This window comes from Fistularia commersonii, chromosome 29, assembly GCF_037954325.1.
Source record: "Fistularia commersonii isolate RoL2024-O1a breed Wild chromosome 29, RoL_Fcom_v1.0, whole genome shotgun sequence".
NCBI lineage: Eukaryota > Metazoa > Chordata > Actinopteri > Syngnathiformes > Fistulariidae > Fistularia > Fistularia commersonii.
In genome coordinates this window covers 3,930,294-3,949,805 of record NC_141312.1, presented here as the reverse complement: position 1 = coordinate 3,949,805, position 19,512 = coordinate 3,930,294, and the positions used below count along the sequence as shown (strand labels likewise).

Genomic DNA, 19,512 nt, shown 5'->3' with positions numbered 1-19,512 from the left:
GAGAAAGAGAGAAAGAGAGAAAGAGAGAGGTGCTGCGGAGCGGTGAAGGAGCGGTGCTGATGCTGCAGCGACACCAGTCAGCCGCACCGGATTTCTAGCTCTAACTCGATAGCGCCATCTGCTGGATCATTGGAGAAAACCTCTTCCTTTCACTTGTGTTATCAAACTTTGCACACCTGGAGGTACTTCCATGGGCGATCAGTTCAGAAAGTAACTTCAAATCACACACACACACACACACACACACACACACTAAACACAGACTGGAATATACCTCAGTCTTGGCCTGACATTCAGAAAAGGCCTCCAGCTTTAGTTGATATCTGCAATCCTTTCTGGAAGTAAGTACGACCTGCTGCTGGCCAAGGAGTAATAGTGCCACCTCTATTAAATTTTTCAATTCTTTTATAAATGCATTACTATCGGCCTAAAAACTTTGCTGTTATGATGTAATGCGTTGCGCTTTCAGAATTGGGAATTACAAATCAATGCGGCATCAATCTCCTTTTTGGAGATTGATGCCGCGATCTGCTGACGACCATGGAATACTCACAGCAAGTATTTTTATTTGTAAGGCCAAATATGAATTCTAATGCTGGATATTGTAAAACATGATTCCAGTTTATGACAAGTCATTGTTGAATTAGCATTTATGGAGGATTCATTGACTCATTTTTTTATACTTAATTCACAATATTCAGTATCACGAGAATAAGGACTAGGTTGGCATTTGCTTTACTTGAAATGCAAGTAAATCTTAAAGTCATGAGTGCGTCCTGAGCATGTATGGAACATAAAACAACCAAATAGACAAGGCTATAGTAACCACTAACAAGTAGATAAATCACATTGGTACTTAAAGATTAGATCAGTAATACTATTGTGGTTTTCTTGCAACCAACTTTGCATTGAGAGGTGGCATTTGATCACCCCTAAGTATACCACACTATCTATTTGTATACATCTGGGGGGAAAGATCTGGAACAGGATCAGATATTGATATCATGATATGCATGAACATCATAAAAATATCCTCTGAATGTCTCATAATAATGCTGTGTGTGTTTGTGTGTATGTGCATATATGTATATATATATATATATATATATATATTGCAAATGTTATTCTTCACTGGGGTGGATAATGAGGATTAATAAAGACACAAAAATGACGCTCATTTGACAAGATAATTTTAACTGGAAAAAAACATAATTTGGCATATAATACAAGCCAAGGTGACAAAGCAAAATAAACGCAAGGGACACAAATATGAAAGGAGTAGTCCAGTGATATTATTGAACCAACTAAAACAAAAAAAATCATTAACACAGAAACGACACAAGTCTAGTAATATAATACACATGACATTAAGTGAGGCTATGGTTTCAAATGCAGCATTAATAGACAAATGATTTCACAGATGTGTTGTTAAATTGTGCGTCAGCACTTGTATTACTATTTTAGTTTTAGTAACACTGATATTCCGTATGAAATTTAGCATCTATAGATTTGACGGTGAGGATGATTTAAATCTCAGTCCCAAGAAAAAAAAAAAAATCAGTGCACAATTACCCTGATGGGTTTTCATAAGCGATGTGACCAGATTTTTATTACACCCACCGTGATTGGTGACATACCAGGCAGCTTTACCTGATCCATGGCTATCACTTGGCTACTGACCAATGACCCATTAGATTTATGACCACAACGTTTGTAAGTTCAACATGATAGAATTCACAAAGTAGAAAATAACTGAGGGCTGTGACTTTTTCCTGATACAGAGGATGCTAAGTTTGCGCTGATAATTGATAATGTGAACCTTACGTGAAAACACGATGTTTGACACACACAGAACCTATAGACAGTGGCTAAAGTTATGCACATATGTGATTAGGGAATTAAATATCACAGATGCCTTTTCTGAAATGTACAAATAATTTACTGCACTATAAACAATCTTATATATATACAACCTTAATTATACATGTTTACTTCACAAACCACAATTTCCTTTCTGACGGACATTGTGAAAATCCATATTGAGAAAATCGATGCTGAACTTTTGAATACCACTGCCAATGTTTGGTAGTAAAAAAAAAGATAAAAAGATACCATACAAGCCAATATATACAAGAATACATATCACAAATATAAACACATCTGACCGACATTACACCTGACCCCATATATTGTCCAATCTGTTGAGCAATGCTGATGTAAATACTAACCAAGTAGTATTCATAAAATCGCACGAAAAGGAAAATACTTCTTAGTATTGTAAATTTGCATTGACACTGTAAATGAGGCAAGATATGTAAATGTTTGAACTGAATTTTAAAAAGTGGCACTAGATATGAAAATGTAAAAAGTTTAATGGAGATAACTGTGTCATCATGCGCCATCTTAATAACAACAGAAAGGTCATGAGAGAGGAAAAGAACTAAGATATTTAGCCCAAAAGAAACTCGGTAAAAGAATCAACCAGTATTTTGTTTGAAAAAAGACAATTTAAAAATTACAAGCTGTAGACGCAAAAATGACACAGCAACCAGCACTGTGAAAATCCACTACCTGTTATGATACCATGTCTATCAGAATTCACAAACCAGCTGTCACAGATTTTTTCAAAGTGTGACCTACAGGCATATATATTGTGTAAATAAATGGAAATTTCTATTGAGGACTATACTGCTGCTCTTCTTTATGCCTTAAACCTCAACTTCTCTCATAACTGTGATGACCTAAGATAACTGCTGATTTGCAAAATGAAAAAGCTTTGCATCATAAGCTCTCTGCTGTGCCACTTACAGTTGCTACGGATCGAAGTGATACTTTACAGACGAGCCCAAATTATTGCACTGTGATGTCTAAGGTCACACTATATTGGGTGGAGCATGTAGGGAACATTTCAACATCCCTTACATAAGAGTTGGCCGAATTCCACACATCTACATTTAGAGCGATTGCATTACTCCTATCGAATTGCATTTTATCCATGGCTGGTTGTGCAAATGATCCAGATTCTTAATTATTTTTTCTAAATCAAAGTAAAAAAATACATAACTGTAACTATTGGCACAAAAGCTGATAGCACATGTAGTCATACTGCCAGCAATGTGACATTTACGACACTGAAAGGTATACATCATGGTCTCCCAGCATCTCTTAGCTGCAAACTTTGACATGCTTCATGTCTGCAGCAGACCCCCCCCCCCCAACTTGAAACAGCTCAAATGTAGCATTAGTGTGAACCACAGGCCAAGCGTGACAGAAATAATTAACCACGTGGTGTCAGGGGTCCTCTTTTTTTAATGTGAATCACCACCGTATATCAAGAGTTCTACTGCTCAGCTTCAGCCAAACCTAGAAATCTCCATCAACCTCGTCCTTGGTCTCGATGCTGTTGTGAAGGAAGGCTTCCTTTTCTGGCAATTTGGCTTCCGAGTCGCACTTGAAGCCTTTCATCTCTGTCTCTGAGGAGCTGCGCGTCAAAGCGGCCTCTGCGCTGTGATGGATGCCGTAGCAGAAGTAGATCACGAAACCTGATGTGGCAAACAAAACACGTCATTATCCACTTGATACAAGTCTGTTTTTGTTTTTCAAACTGCCAGTCAGTATTTGTGAGCTCACATTAATCCTAAAAGGATCAACCTTAAAGATTGTTAGCAGGACTATGTCTGACCTAAGTTGTGTAGCTACTATTCAAGAACAATGGGTTGAGTTGGGCAAAAACTCCATTTCTGGAAACCACTAATATTTCTGAAACTATTGTGACAACATAAAACCTCCAAAGGGCATGGATGAAGAATCATCCTACCTATAGCCATCCAGATTGAAAATCGTATCCAAGTGCCTCTGTCCAGCTGCATCATCAGGTAGACGTTGACAAACATGCTTATCACTGGAAGGAAAGGCAGCAGTGGAACCTAAAACCAGAAGATAGTATTTTGTTAACTTGCAATTCTTTGTTTCTGATGTACTTGCCAATATTAATTTCTTATACTAGCTGTGAGAATGATGTGAACATGCTATGCATGAATCGGAAAAAAAAAGAAACATCATGAAATTATCGACAAACTCAATATAATGCTACTACTTTTTGCACTTAAATGTTACATAGAAATAGCCGGAAGAGGAATTAAACTAGTCTTCATCACCAAGGGGATAAGGGATTTTCCATCAATCATGAAAAACAGTAATATTGCAATTTTCCAAGTCAACTAGCATAAACTGTAACTGTGAAAAGTGCATGATTATGGTCGAACCTTGAAAGACAGCCTGGTCTTGCTCTCTGGTTGCCTCCAGATTACGAAAGCGAGGAGTAGACACAGGGTAAAGATGACACTGAGGGCTGCAATATTCCACGTAGCACTGCCACCGTGCACAGCAAGTATGCAGAACATCAGGATTGATATACCTGCAGAATTACACATCATGGTGTTTCAGATTAAACTGAGTGTGACTTAAGTAGTGGAAACATATATTAGCAGAGTATCCTTGGCAGACTTTATAGCAGGGTCAAATGTATTTTTCACTTCAATGAACATGTAAAAATACAGAGCATTCCCTGTCTCAGCTGAGGTGAAAATGCACTGCTTTGAAAATGTCCCCTGTCCCGACCTCTGGCTACAGCATGAGAACTGGACAGACAGAACAAGTTTTTCCTGTTGATACTGTTTTTCTTTTCAAACTAAAGCCATTTGTTGTATGGCATGTTGACCTAGTTTTTGTTACGGAATTCTGTCTGAATTTTTGTTGATTCAACAGCAAATACCATCTAGTCACATCTCCAAGTCTCCACTTACCCATCGCAAAGGCACAGATGTTGACAATGAAGCCTGAATGTGTGGATGGCTCTGAATTATCTGGAAACAGCAAGGTTTTGAAGCTATATCTGCCCTCCAGTCCAGGCAGGATGCCCATGCTGGGGACACTGATACCGTCGCTCATTTCTGCATCCTCCTGGCTATTGGCCCGGTGATACTCTAGACTGGGTTGCTCAGGCTGGTACCTGTCAGTCAAAAACAGAACAGGCATTACTTGAAACTGTAGCTAGTAAGGATGAGCAGTATAGTGATATGTTGAACCCTATCATGATTGTGTTGACATTACTGTAATACATAATCATACACCGTCCTCAGTTTGTCTTGGTGAATCGTGGGTCTTTTACTGTTTGATTTTTTTCCTTTTCCAATGTTTTTTGTCTTTACGTTTACTTGACTGTTTTTAAAATCATGTTCAAGTGGCCTTTTAAAGTAGTTGCAGTCATAATTTCCAAGCCCACAATATGCTACTTCCATTAAAATGGAGGATGTATAGCAACACTTGAAAAAAATTCCCCAGCTTATAAGTAATGCTACTCAAAATTTTCAGCAACAGTGGTTAAAGTCAGTCATAATTTGTCTTGCAGTGTAAAGATAATGGAGTGTGAGATTGGTTTTATAATGGATGTAGAGCTGTACTTCACTGGTTGCATAAGAGAGAATTTAAACACAATTGGCCACACCATGGTCACACTGTAAATGTAACAACACAAAAACATTTTTTTACTAACTTCGAAAGGCACTTCCCTGGCCTTCAGGCAGTATTCTTTCTGCACACTTAACCCGTGGACATTTGACAAGTCAACAAAGCTGGCCTCTGCTCTACAGACCTGAGGACCAGAACGCAGGCAGCCACTAATGTGTAGGCCAGCAGCGTTCCGATTGACATCAGGTCGACCAGGTCCTTCAGGTCAAACAGAAACGCCATGACAGCTTCAAAAATGTGAAGGGAAAACAGAGAAAATAGGAAATTTAGGAAAATAGGAAACCTAACTCATTTGCGCTGCATGTATATACATATACATATCAGAAAAACACCTGTCCCTGTGGGATTACTTAAAAAATTGGGAAAAAAGCAGTTTTATAGTGAATATTTTCTGAGTCACAACCCCTGTTAAACATTTCATGTAGCGGTCTTAGGTTTGAATCTAGAATGGACGTCTTCCATGGGCCACACGATGTGGACAACTATCACAGGACATCAATGATTTCCTGCCATTATGTTCCATTTAGTCCCATTCATAGAAATGACTGATTGGCCCATGTCCAAACCCATATCCAGTTTCTGTTACACAGTAATAGCTCTTCTTTCAGTAGCCATTCTGATATAATAAAATACATAAATCTGTCACATATTGCCAAATGGCCCGAAAGGTTTACCTGAAACATTTAAATAGTGGAAAAAGGTATCTGTGGAACTGTGAAGACTTGAGCAGAAAAATTCCTGTGAAAATACAATTTCTAATTTTCATTGTTTTGGCTTATCTTGAGGAGCCGCAAGTTTAAATCTATATTCTTAAAAGCTGTGGGAGAGGACTTAACCTATTCAATCACTCTATGAGCCATAAAATATAGAATACTACAACCAGAAGTCAGAGGCCTTTTTAAGCAAAGAATCTGTCCTTAAAAAAACTTTTGCTTGCAATTAAGCAGCTTTTCAACTGCAAATACAAAAAAAGCAGACAGCTTCATTTTGTTTCTGCCAAAGTTACTTTACTGAAACTAACAGAACCAACTTAGCTGTTAGTATTCCAGATTCTGTGTTTTTAAATGGTAATTGAAATTATTCCATCAAAATTGCAATAAAATACTTGTTCTTGTTTCACAATATCTGAGTATTCTCTTTTTAAAAGGTGTTATTTGTGACTATAGTCTTCAAGAGCATAGATGTTAAACCAATAATAACCATTTTCCCTTTGACACCAGATAAATCTCGACATTATGACAAACTGTTTAGTGAGAAATAGGCCAACATTATTTTCAAGTAAATTATGATCCATTTCAGAGTTCTATTGTTCTTCCTGACCCTATGACATTTTCTTCCCTCTGCTCTATTGCAGACCCCTGTCTTTACATTGTACAGTATATTAATCTTACCAGACATAACCCCAGCGGCTACAGTGGACGTTATGGGGGCTTTCCTCTCACTGATTTGGGCCAGGAAGGAGAAAAGCAAGCCGTCCCGAGCCATGGCGAAGATGATACGGGGAAGAGGGAACATGGAACCCAACAGACTGAGGGGATGGATGGAGTGAAAACATCAGATCGAGAAGAAAGAAGAATGGTAGCAGCATAGGGACAAGGAGGAATTGATAAGGTAAGTACCGTAGGTGGAGAAAGGCAACCTGAGTGACTGTAGATGTGACTTTGATAAATTTACAACAGGGTAACAGATTGGCTGCAGACTTGAGCAGCATCGATATGATTGGGCGAATGATGTACTGATGCAAGCATGCACAACCCCTTTACCCCTTGTCAAAAAACAACTAAAGAAAAAGGATAGGTCCACATGCATTTAGTCTCTACAAGCACAACGGCTGCACCATGCATTTTAATAAAGCACTTGCATACCACTTTAGTTGCAATGTAGAATATGTGAATATCTATTAAGAACTGTAGTGTTCATAAATAATACACCTGACCAGTGTTAGTATGTACAAAAATACCATAAACTTGTCTCAACATGTTAATATGTAGTTAGTGATCCCCTTTTCATGTTAATGTACAGATATAGCAATCCTGAGATTGCTGGTTCCTGCTTTTTTTTTTTTTTAAATTTATTAAATGTAATGTGTCAATGACTATATTCTGGCACAGCTTGCCTTGTAGCATTAAAAGAAGCTGGGGTTGTGGTAAATGCTGTCTTACAAACCAAGCGTGTTAGTGTCTCACCTGCCCAAATGCCATAGGTGAGGGTTGCAGTTAGCAGGAGTTTGGTGCAGGAGCTGATCTTGGCCATGAACTTGAAAAGCAGCCCATCGTGAGCCATTGCTCACATTACACGAGGCATAGGGAACATAGCACCCAGCAGGCTACCAAGGGGGAAGATCAGGATATATAGTATCCACACTTACACCCAAAAGAATGCCATGAATCGAACACAGGACACAGATGCCATTGCCAAAGTCGAAGAATCATCACACAGAAAACAAGTAGTAATGCAATATGCATTATTACTGATAAGGGCATTTTGAAAGACATCAAACCACAGTCGGGTTGGGCCAAAGACTAAATACATTTTGTTATATCAAAGATTTTGAAAAGTCATCACATTTTTCATTATTTTCATAACATCTATCAATATTGTCAAAATCCACTGATGTGAGTAAAACATATTCGATGCATGTTCAAACAAGAGATGTGTTCATCAGTACCGCCATTCCAAACTATTAAAACTGACTGCTAGTAGTAGGATGTAGTAACTTTGGCTGACATGCTTTCTGTAGACACACTAACTAATGGTTGAACTTTTTCAGCAAAGCTCTTATTTAAAATGAATCAAATATATCCTGCTTAAAAATACAAACAAATCATGTTGGATAGCGTGTTCATGCATTTTAGAATTATAACATTAAAAGCGGGCGTAACTGTTTACCTGGTGGACAGAGCACATAGAGACCCAACAGCGACAGCATATTTGGCTCCTTCCCAGCCCACGTATTTAAAAGCTACAGGCAACGGGCTGTTGCCGTCCAGCAGGTAGTATGGCATCATGAGAGTGAGGGCCGCAGAAACGCCAAAGTAGGCCACAAAGCAGATGAGAAGAGAGGAAACAATGCCAATAGGGATGGCTCTCTGGGGGTTCTTTACCTCTTCACCTGACAAAGTGCATGGGTATAATTCAGTCAAACAGGAAATACGGATAAATAAAGGAAATAAATAAATTTAAAAAAAAATTAATCAAGAAATCCATTAGGCTTCAGTTTTTTTTTGTAAGCCCAACTCGCATACTTCAATTAATACTATTAGTAGGAATGACACAATAAAATGAGCAAATTACTTTATTATTTATGGCTGTGTTTCTTGCAGAATTCAAGTAAACATTAAAAGGTGGGTGAACTGAAGAATTAAAGAGAAAAAAACTCTGAATATTTTGCAGCAGGAAAAGAAACAGGGAGCTTATTTTGCTCAAGCACCCACAAGACAGACACCAAACTACTCAACAGCCGGGCGGGTGATTATGCAACACAGATCCAGAGAAAAACACTAAGGGCTTGTTCTGCAGTGGAATGACATAGCTATGATGTAGTGTATATAACTCTGTCTCTGGATCCTTTCCATTCTAGTGAGAGCTACTGATTGTCCTAGATTTTATTGCTGTCTGTTGAAATATGATCTGTATGGCGTTCAGAGTAGGTATGTGGGTATGTGTGTTTGTCTGTGAGTGACTGACATATCCATATAAACCAAACTGAAGCAAATCGTCAAGGTTAACTTTCCATGAGCGAGTTAGGACTCAGGAAATACATGGGTGGTAGCAAAGAGCACGGGGAGACTTTGATAAGTCCCAATTACAACAATGAATGAGCTGATTCTAAACTGAAAACATAAAAACACTAAACCACAATACACAGGGAACACCATACCCTTTAAATATTATGGCCTCTTCCTCTAACATGTACCCCAGTTCTTGGCACTTGGCCAAGGCAGAATTGGGCCAAACACACTGAAATGGATCTGTACTAACTGTACTGCCCACACTTATGTAATATTCCTGAATGTTATGACAAGCTTGGATAGAAATGATTCAAACGGCAGATACAGACCCCAAATAGACTACTAAAGCATTCAAGAGCGACAGTGTAGAAAGATATGGGCTGAACATGAAGTTTTTCTGTCCTCATTGCGGATTTACCTGTGGTTGCTATGCAGTCGAATCCTACAAAGGCGTAGAAACAGGTAGCCGCACCTGACAGGACACCTGAGAAACCAAACGGCATGAAGCCACCCATACCCAGAGTTTCTCTTAAAGATGAAATGTCTGTAACACTGGACAGGAAGAAGAAAAAAAAACTTGTTAGATAAACAATATTCAAAGTTGCGGACAGAAATGGTAATAGTGCCTATGAGCGTGTCATTACTTCTGACTGGTGTTGCTGGTGTTGCTGGCTTGTACGATTTCTTCGGGGTCAATCTGCCAGTTTTTCAAAGTGCCTTTAACCAGGCCAGAGATCACCATGAACAACAGCACGAGGACGTTAATACACGTAAACACCTTGTTCACCATCGCTGACTCTTTAACTCCGAACGCTAGCAGACCTTGGGGATGGGGGAGAACACATAGAGGTAAATGAAAACTTCTGAAAGAAGTATGAAAATAAGAGGAGAGTAACACTTATTATGAAACTTATTATGAAACTAAAGACCACGCAACACATCATCTGTGGCCCTCTCTCACCCCTGGTACAGATTCACTCTGACCTCTAACTTTGACACCCACCCCTTTTGACGGGCTCAGGGTCATGAGGGCATGAACAGCCTCTTTCCTAGCGGCTGTGAAAGCCTTGCTGGAAGCACGGACTGGACCCACACCCACTCCACTCTGCACTTCACTTTTACATTCAGGCACACTACACCACATAAATCAGCTGCAATCTGGCGCAATATTTATATTCTGATCTTATCTCTGTCATAATTTCCCTTACATTTAGATAAAAACTTGATCAATTCAAAAGCAAGATTGACAAAAAAAATAAAAATAGAAAAAGGAATACCTGTGAGGGTGACTATGATGAGGACGGCAAACATGTCAGGATATTCTGCCAGTATACCCGGAGCATTTATCGACATATATTCCCTGCAGAAATGCTCTATATGTCTCCCTATCAACTCATCAAAAGTGGCGCTCCATGCTCGGGCCACACTGGAGGTACCTAAAACAGAAAACAGAGAGATAAGATTAAACTTAACCTAACTTAACCTAACTTTTATAATTACTGATTAAAAAGAAACAAGATGGATTGTTCAATGTTTACCAATGATATAGGCTAGAATCAGATTCCATCCGGTGATGAACGCCCAGAGCTCCCCTACTGTTACATAGGAGTACAAATACGCTGAGCCGGTCTTTGGAACACGAGCTCCAAACTCAGCGTAGCACAAGCCAGCCATCACCGAGGCCAGTGCCGCTATCAGGAAAGACAGCACGATGGCAGGACCTAGAGAGAGGATGCCAAGCGCATGATGAATGACTTAAAGCTTTGAAATCAAAGATACTGCTTTTCATAATCTATAATAATCACCTGAGTTCTCCCGTGCAACAGCACCCGCCAGCACATAAACACCAGCGCCGAGTGTGCTCCCCACCCCCAAAGCGACCAAGTCGAAAGTGTTGAGGCATCGGGACAAATGGGTATCCTCTGCATTATTATCCACCGCCTTAACCCTCAGCAACTGCTTCCCGAAACTCAGAAACTTGTCCAGCGCCATCGGTCACGCTTCTGCTATAGTGAGACGAGGGGCTCGATGGACAAGGTTCAGCAGGATTTGGAAGTCTCCGGGCGGGAGGGCTGACACACCTGAAAATTATTCAAATGATGAAAATGATTACATTGCTTTGGTAGAAATGAGGAATACGAAACGACTTGTGCATGTTTGAACCGATATACAGCAACAGTCCGGGGGGGATGCCGAGGAAAAAAAAGCATCTGAGCTGAAAATAAATCGAGGCCACATTTGTAATCACATCTTAGACATGGCATAACAAGATTGAGCCAAGGGGGTTCAGTTGTTAAGGGGGTTCAAACTTGTTTCAAGATTAGCTCAGTTTCCTTGGGTGTTGCGTAAGACAACCCAAATCCACAATTTATGACTACCAGTCAAAAAATCAGTCTCAAGATAATCGGTGTTACGGCTGACACATGTTATGTAACATAAGTTACTGAAGAAGGGAAAGCCATTAAGCAGTCCAACACAGAATCGTAACTCATGAGACAAAAATACGTTCCTGAAACCCTCAGGGGAGACTCATAACACTATGTTACTCCAAGACATAGCAAGCATAACTGAGGTTTCACTTGCAGTCATTTAATTCTGTACTAAAAGGAGGGAGATTAAATGAAAAGGAAATGGGTCAAAGGAGACAGAAATAGCTGTTCATGACTGATTGCATCCGATGAAACATTCTGTGTCATGGTTTTTTTTTTTATACCACCATAACTACACTCTCCATTTGTATTATTAAGCATATCTTAATGCTCAGTTATGATATGTCACAGATATACTGATATGTAAATTGACAAATCTAACAAGACATCAATATATTAAATTAGCTCATTTTTTTGTAAGTATTCCTGACAAGATGCAAACACCGTTTGAATTTAGTTGGTATGTCAATGTCACAACATTGTGATCTATTTTTGATTGATGATACACACGGCAAATAATGACAATATTGTATTGTTTTATGGATACGTTACTATAATTCTGACACCTTTCAACTTACAAAATATCAATGTTTAGATGACATGTTGGTCTATTTTTGATTTCTTTCTTCAACCATGTTGTTTGGTTTTTAACAGGTAACATGATCTTTATTTCACACACAAAGGTTGCATCTTTCTTTGGTTAAATCCATTTCCAACGCAAGTGGACAGACTATTCAAAAGTATCATGTATTGAAATAACCATTACCTTATTATTACCTCTAAAAATTTAAATAATAATAATTTTTAAAAGCACTTTAAATGGAGATGGACCTCAATAGGGTTAGGTTGCTCGCATGAAGCTCAAAATTGGGTATATGATATCCTCAGCTAATTTCTGATACAGATGCACAGAGGGACATGCTGGATCCAGCCTTTGTGTGCAGCTCACAGTCTCCCATAAGTTCCTACCTGCCTCCTTTTAAATCACTTCACCTAGAGTATGCCATGCATAACAGCATGCTTTTTTTGTTTAAAACACTGATGGTAAGCATATGTTATATTCTCTGGGTAACTGAGTCTGTCCAGCATCTCATGCACATTCCTCAGTGCTGAGCTCACTTACATAGATGGAATAAGACTGGGAAAATATACGAGGGCTAAAAGAAAAAAGGGGGTCGGGCGGATGAACAATATCCCGATACAACAAGTTACCAGACAGAAGTCCTGAGCTATGTACCGTGGCAAAGTGTGGGCGTGACATGAGTAACAGACATAGGGTAGCATGACACTGTGACCCATTTCTAGACACTGGCACCATGCCAGCGAACGCCTGATGTAAGGACATGAACTCTGAATGTTATGTGGACAGAGAAACATTCATTTCACGCATCATGGAAACTTCCACGAGTGCAAGGTGATCATTTTGTACACAGGGGACATTCAACTCTGCTACCTTCAGTCATTAATTACTGTTGCAGAGGTCAAAATAGTTTGCAGTATGAAATAAATTATATTTACTTGCGTTACATCCCAGTAGTGGGATCCATTGGCTGTGCTTTAGGGTTGAAAAAATATAACTAAAATATAACAACATTAACCCAATATGCTTTTTTTCTCACATGAGAACTTTTTTAAAAAAATACAAGAAGAAAAGACCAGATGTTGATAAAAAACCAAAGAGGCAAGGCGGAGCAATTTGCAAATATTGACACAGTAGACAAATACAACTACAAATAAATCAATCAAAGATGTACTGCTAGCACTGCAGAGTAAAAATACGTATTTTTTTCCTAAACATAATCAGGGAGTGACACGTAAGCATCATCAACTCATTTTATGCATCTGTTCACAGCGAAACAGCTGTTCTTCGGACAATCTGTGTCCATGCTGGTCTTAATAGGTTGCAGAAATCCTGCAGAGTACAGGTTTACATCTCATTCTGCACACTTAAATGGGTAGCGAAACTGTCAAACCTATTAAGTTTATGAAAAAAATTGTTAAAGTTAAAATATTATTCATGCAGTAAATTCATAGCAACCTTGAAAGCTTATAGGGTTGAACAGAAACAAAATAAATGGGAAGTATATGGATTACATGAGTCCTCACTGACCTAGGCACATAGATTATGCAAACACTGAGTCAATATAGTCTTCAGTCAATACAGTGACACAAATTACACATTAAATGGGAAGAAAATTAAAAAATACTTCACCTGGAATAGAGGCACTTTGTTGAAAAATCACAAGAACTAGAACTAGGCAATGTCACAAATCCATACTTAAAATTGGCAGTAAATAGGCCCCATACGAGTTAGAATGAAAAGACGCTGCCTAATTACTCGAATGTATCAGGCACACCTCACCTGCTGATAGTACTGTAAGGTTTGAGCAGAGAATGAAATGTAGCACGATTATATTATGTGTTTGTCCACAATTCTTTGACCTGCTGGGAAGAGTGCAGACTGTTTGATGGCTGTCCCTCTGAAATAGAATCGGGGGGAAAATCACATGGCTCGGCTATTCCAAGCTGCTTCTGCCTGCTGCTGAAGTGCTCTTGCACGCATGAGCATGGTCCAAATGTTGCAAGACTTGGCTGAAAGTGGACAAGTTTAGAGTTGTTTTTTTTTTTTTCTACTGGAATTACTAATGGTGCATTCGGAGTTTATACAACCTTTATGGAGCATTTGAGGAACAACTATTGGCCACACTTGGGTACTCATCATCAATGCCTTTTTTTGAATTTGCTGTTGTGAAATCATTGTTAAATGCCCTACGTCAGAGAATGAATGAGCCAAGACCTTGGAAAGTTCAGTCGATTAAAAAAATACTGGGCAAAGATTGGATGAAATTTGAGGAAAGAAGAGGCAGTGCCCATCTGCGGAGGAGGTGTGTTTCTTTATAGCCAATGGGAATAGAGGATTAATATCTACCTTCTTGACATTTAACATGGACAAGCTAATGACAGAATTGCTCTCCCTACAAGAACAAAATGACATGATTTATATGGCAGTAATGATGGGCTGATTCCAAAAAAAGAACATCAGATGGAAAGCATTTCAAAAAGCCCATAGACATTTGTCCCTGCAGTTACCCTTTGCGTGCACAGGGACACACATTAGACTTTCACAGCAGCTGTTTAATTTAATTTAATCATTTTCACTATATAGTTTGATTGGAATGTTTAATTTCGACATCTCTATATATATTACTGTACATTATGTTCATTCCATTTTAGTGGTTCACAGTCTTTCTGTTTCCCTATGCAGGTGTACGGATAATGAGAAAGGACAGGAGGCAACAGAGCAATGTTTCCTATTGCTCCCATCTGTTCCCCTGTTGTGAAGCTTTGTGTACACATGAAGCCTCTCAGCTCTGCAAGCCAGATAACATCATATGACAAGTCTATTATGATCATAAATATATGACTGCCTTTCACTGGAGCTGGGAAACATAATAATAAATGCTACATGTTCTCTGTCTTGTAATACTTAAAATAGTTGAAAAATTATTTTATAATTAATTTTTGGATTTGACAGTTGATTATGTTCATTATTACTATGTTTTGTGTAAAATGTACTGAATTGCCTACAGAAAAATATGAGACATGAAAGATAAAAAAGTTAAAAAGAAACAATAATAAAACCAGCAGGAGCTTCTATATTATCACATCATCAATATATTACAGTAACAATAATTCTCTTCTCTGAACTGGCACCCAAGCCTTCTCTAATGATGATGAATAATAATTGATTTTAAATGTAGTTATGTTAATAGAGTAGAATAAAAATGCCTTTATTTTTCCCACAGTGGGGCAATTTAAAAAAATAATAATAATGATAATAACAATAATGCAGTGACTGGCATTATGTCCTTCAACAACTCAAACAAAGTCAAGCGCTACAGTTTAACTATTGTAGCAGGATAGAAACTATAACTTTAGAAACCACCTCCAAAGCAGCCTTTTCTTTAGTGTTTTCACAAACAGTTTCTCAACTGCAAGGCATGTATAAAAACATTAGGCATGATGATGCTTCTGTTTTAGACTGCACTCTTATCCTGTTTAGTGAGTTATTCTTTCAGGGTGGGGACATTTTGGCGGAGATTTGAAAGATGGCCAAAAATGCAACCGTTTCAGGCAAGAAATTTTACATTATCTTTTTTCAAAACACTTCTAGATACAAAACACAACTATGACTTTACTTTCTGGTATTTCCATTTTACTAAATGTCCATGAGAGCACACGTCTGCTGTCATTGCCTTCACACCTTTCCAAAAGATGAAATCACCCTTTTTAAGAACCTGTTAAGGAGTGTGAATATATAATGTTTGCCATTTAAAAGAGGTGAGAAATATAGAAACTGAAAATATCAGACTTTAGGGAGTATAGTACCATGTTTCCATTTCAGAGGATAATCACTTCCTGAAGAAGAAATTCACAGAATGCACAGTATAGCCAAGGCCCCTGTCCCATGTTGTGTACACACAAGTCTATTTATTGCTGCCACAATTGCTCACATTTTGTCACCCTGCTCTGTCAAACCAATGACAAAAAAAACATGTGGCTTGCTTCATCTCATTTTCTGATGTTCACAGACGCTACACACAAATGTTAGAGAGACCAAGGTTTACGCTGAGCTTATAAAAATGTAGCCTGGAGATACAGTGAGCAGGAAATACGAAGCCGCCGCCACCAGAGTCTCAGTGAACCTGGAAAGCTTCCAGACACAAGTACGTTTGTACAAGCTACACACACACACACACACACACACACACACACACACACACACACACAGGACATCATCCACACCGTGGCTGACCCACTTTCTTACCCGCTAAAATTAGATGGACTGAAAATGAGATATGGTCTCAACTGCCTATAGTCTAAAATGCCGCAGTCGGGTCAAAAAAAACCCTAATCTTCTTAGTGAGTCACTAAACAGTAACGCTTTACTAAAGTAGAAATGGCATTTTTTAAAAACATTTTCTGTCACATATGAAAAAGTGCTGATTCAAGCATGCAAGCGGTTGATTTATGCATGAAGCATGCCATCACCCCTTCTGATTCACCATCACCCCTTCTGATTCGCCTCCTCACTCAATGTCCACACTTTCACGCCAGCCCAAATACACCAGTGTTTGTTATGAATCTTGCAAAGTTGCATGCTTATGTAATTGTCGCCACAACTGTCAACTTGTCAGTCCTAAACTTATCACGAGGGTATCTCAAGTAAAAGACAGGGAAATGTAAATAGGAGAATAAAAAGAAAATGCAGTGGTAATCTTATAATTCTTTATGATTCAATGGCAATGACGAAACAACACTGTGGTGAATGACTAAAAGTCAGCTCTACTTTACCAATTTGACCCAAAAAGACAATACAAAAACAGTAATATGCATGATAGTCCAGATCTTTTATAGACATACTACTTTACAATTTATTAGGATAGAAGAGTATATTTTAAACATGACAAACATGACTTTTTCCAATGCTTTTTTTTGCCCTGAATTTTTTTCCGATTTGGTAAATTTGAGGTAGTTGTCTTGCAAATATGCGCAGGTTATTTATTCTTTTATTTCTGGTATTTTCAAGTTAGCGTGTTTGAGCACATTTTTTTAGGGAATGTATTTGAATCTTTTAGGATACATTTTTTCGTGATTGTTTTAAATTTCAGTTACTTTCACCTTGCTTGCCAGTAGCCTAGAGACAGTCAACATGACAGTAATTGGCCTATTTCCTCAATGTTAATTATTCCTCTGTTGGCTGCGAGACAGTATACATGCTGGAAAGGTACGACCAACTGTTGAGTTTACATGAACACAGAGCAAATATTACATTGCAACACCTTGTTGTATAAACATATCGACAATGTGTGACCTCATGGTTTAACTAGAATTTGTGTTGCGAAACACGTCCCGAACTCGTCCATTTGTACCCCGAATGGATGTAATTATATGTAGACAGATTTTGCTGTTCTGTATGCAGCAGGGTGTATTCGGAGCAAAATTTCGTTTGTATAGGCATCAGCTTACAGTATCCAGATATAAATCACTCTAAAGTGCAGGTTTGGTAAGGTGCTACTGATAAATGTAGTATGTACAAAAATTTGAAAGTCATGAAAAAGAAAATATCAAATAAATGACAATAAATAAATTTAAAAAAAAAAATGGAGTTATGAGGAAAAGTGGTAGGCGATTAGAAGTGAAATGAAATCACAAAAGGTGACTTAATCTGAATATCCGTGCTTTAAAAAAAGGATTGCCTTGTTTGAATAAAAGTTCAAACTTCTTAATGACTAAATGAACGCACTGTACCTTCACTGTGCAGCTTTTAGATTCTTTGCAAATGAGAACACGACAGAGCATTTGCAGTGGCCCCCCTTTCCCCCCCCTCGTGGAGGTGCAGCCCCTTCACCGATCGGGACACGAACCCACGGGGAACCTCCGGCTCAGCCCTTCCAAACGGGCTGCAAGGCAAAATGTGCAGCGCGGATCAGGAGTGTCCACCGATCCATTCAATGGAAGCTGCAGATCTGCAGCTTTGGGTCTCCCCTGCAAAAAGGGACCGGGGAGCAGGGGCGCATTGTTCGCATGCACGTGGCTGCAGGGCGGGGAGAGACGCTTCGTGTCTTACCTCGTAACAGAAAACACGCGTGGACGCACACGCCGATGTCCGAGCCAGTATGTAGAGCAGTCAACCGGGAGATGGAGACTGGGCAGCTCTTTGACCTGCAGAAGTTGGTCTAAGAAGTGATAGGAGGTCGCGCCGCTGCGCCTGTTGAAGTCCCTCCAGAGGAGCTGGGCCAGGCCAGCGCGCCCCGCCCGCCACTGACGGGACACTCGATTATTTTCACTGACGCGGGTCTTTACGAGTCACTTCCCAAAGAGAATCGGATGTTCGACTCACCGAGTCATTCACATAGTCTGAGCACAGCGGCTGCTCTGATCTACTGAGTGATTCGTTCGTTGAGGTACTGAGTGAGTCGTTCGTTGAGTTACTGAGTGAGTCGTTCGTTTTGTGAGTGGGATGACCACATAGCTACCGAATGATTCGTTCGTTGAGTTACTAAGTGAGTTGGAATGCAACTGTGAGCTACTGAGTGATTCGTTCGTTGAGTTACTGAGTGAGTCGTTCGTTTTGTGAGTGGGATGACCACATAGCTACCGAATGATTCGTTCGTTGAGTTACTAAGTGAGTCGGAATGCAACTGTGAGCTACTAAGTGATTCGTTCGTTGAGTTACTGAGTGAGTCGTTCGTTTTGTGAGCGACCAAGTGATTCTTCGTTTACATCTCTTTGCAAGGAGGGAACTGGGAACATGGACTGATACAAGAAAACGAGCTGTTGTTGCAGTTCGAATAACAGTCGTACAAGGTTGACTTGTTGACAAGTCGCTTATTTGCTGTGACCTGGTTGGCAGGCTAAACTTGGGCGTGGAACAATGGTTTGTGTCAGTACAGTGACCCTTCTGTTTTGGACGACTCGTCCACAACTCGCAAATCATCGCACCACAGTTGCGCAATCTGATAGTCTGAAACCTCTGTGACAGTTACAGGGTTAGAGAATCTGGAAATATTTGGGGAATTCATCATGATTGACCCCCGTGACCCCTCCATGCCAAAGGTGATGAGGGCATTTAGCAGCAGAAAAATGAAAAAGACTTCATTTGGTTTATTTAAGGGGCCAACAGCAGTTCCCCTTCCTCTTATGGACCGGCCTCAGGGTGAGGGTGAAAATAAAAAAATAAAAAAATAAAAAAATCAAGAAATGGGACACCACACGTTATGTCACAAGGTCAATATATGCTACCATGACTAAATAAGATT

General features: G+C 39.3%; 1 protein-coding gene across 3 annotated transcripts; it reads right to left on the bottom strand.

Annotated features, from left to right (window-relative positions):
* Positions 1–1,723: 1,723 nt before the first annotated feature.
* On the bottom strand, positions 1,724–18,447 carry slc7a1a (solute carrier family 7 member 1a). Of its 3 annotated transcripts, none has more exons than XM_086177150.1 (13): positions 18,321–18,447; positions 11,066–11,341; positions 10,799–10,981; positions 10,538–10,696; positions 9,905–10,082; positions 9,679–9,812; positions 8,419–8,641; positions 6,921–7,057; positions 5,654–5,756; positions 4,806–5,011; positions 4,266–4,417; positions 3,818–3,926; positions 1,724–3,542 (listed from the first exon to the last, which is right to left on the bottom strand). In XM_086177150.1, the coding sequence occupies exons 2-13, from the start codon at positions 11,250–11,252 to the stop codon at positions 3,364–3,366; spliced, it is 1,950 nt and encodes a 649-aa protein (XP_086033276.1). In that variant the 5' UTR covers positions 11,253–11,341; positions 18,321–18,447; the 3' UTR covers positions 1,724–3,363. The 3 variants fall into 3 exon arrangements, with proteins under 3 accessions (XP_086033276.1, XP_086033277.1, XP_086033275.1); XM_086177151.1 differs by lacking the exon at positions 18,321–18,447 and adding an exon at positions 14,052–14,168; XM_086177149.1 differs by lacking the exon at positions 18,321–18,447 and adding an exon at positions 13,902–14,045.
* Positions 18,448–19,512: the final 1,065 nt, after the last annotated feature.

What these genes read in the sequence shown, in the direction of transcription:
- slc7a1a (XM_086177150.1), bottom strand. Translation starts at nt 11,252, where the DNA reads ATGGCGCTGGACAAGTTTCTGAGTTTCGGGAAGCAGTTGCTGAGGGTT. An exon ending in AGCCGCTGGGGTTATGTCTG is followed by an intron (nt 5,757 to 6,920) that starts GTAAGATTAATA and finishes ACATTTTTGAAG; the next exon opens with CTGTCATGGCGTTTCTGTTT. An exon ending in AGACCAGGCTGTCTTTCAAG is followed by an intron (nt 3,927 to 4,265) that starts GTTCGACCATAA and finishes TTCTGGTTTTAG; the next exon opens with GTTCCACTGCTGCCTTTCCT.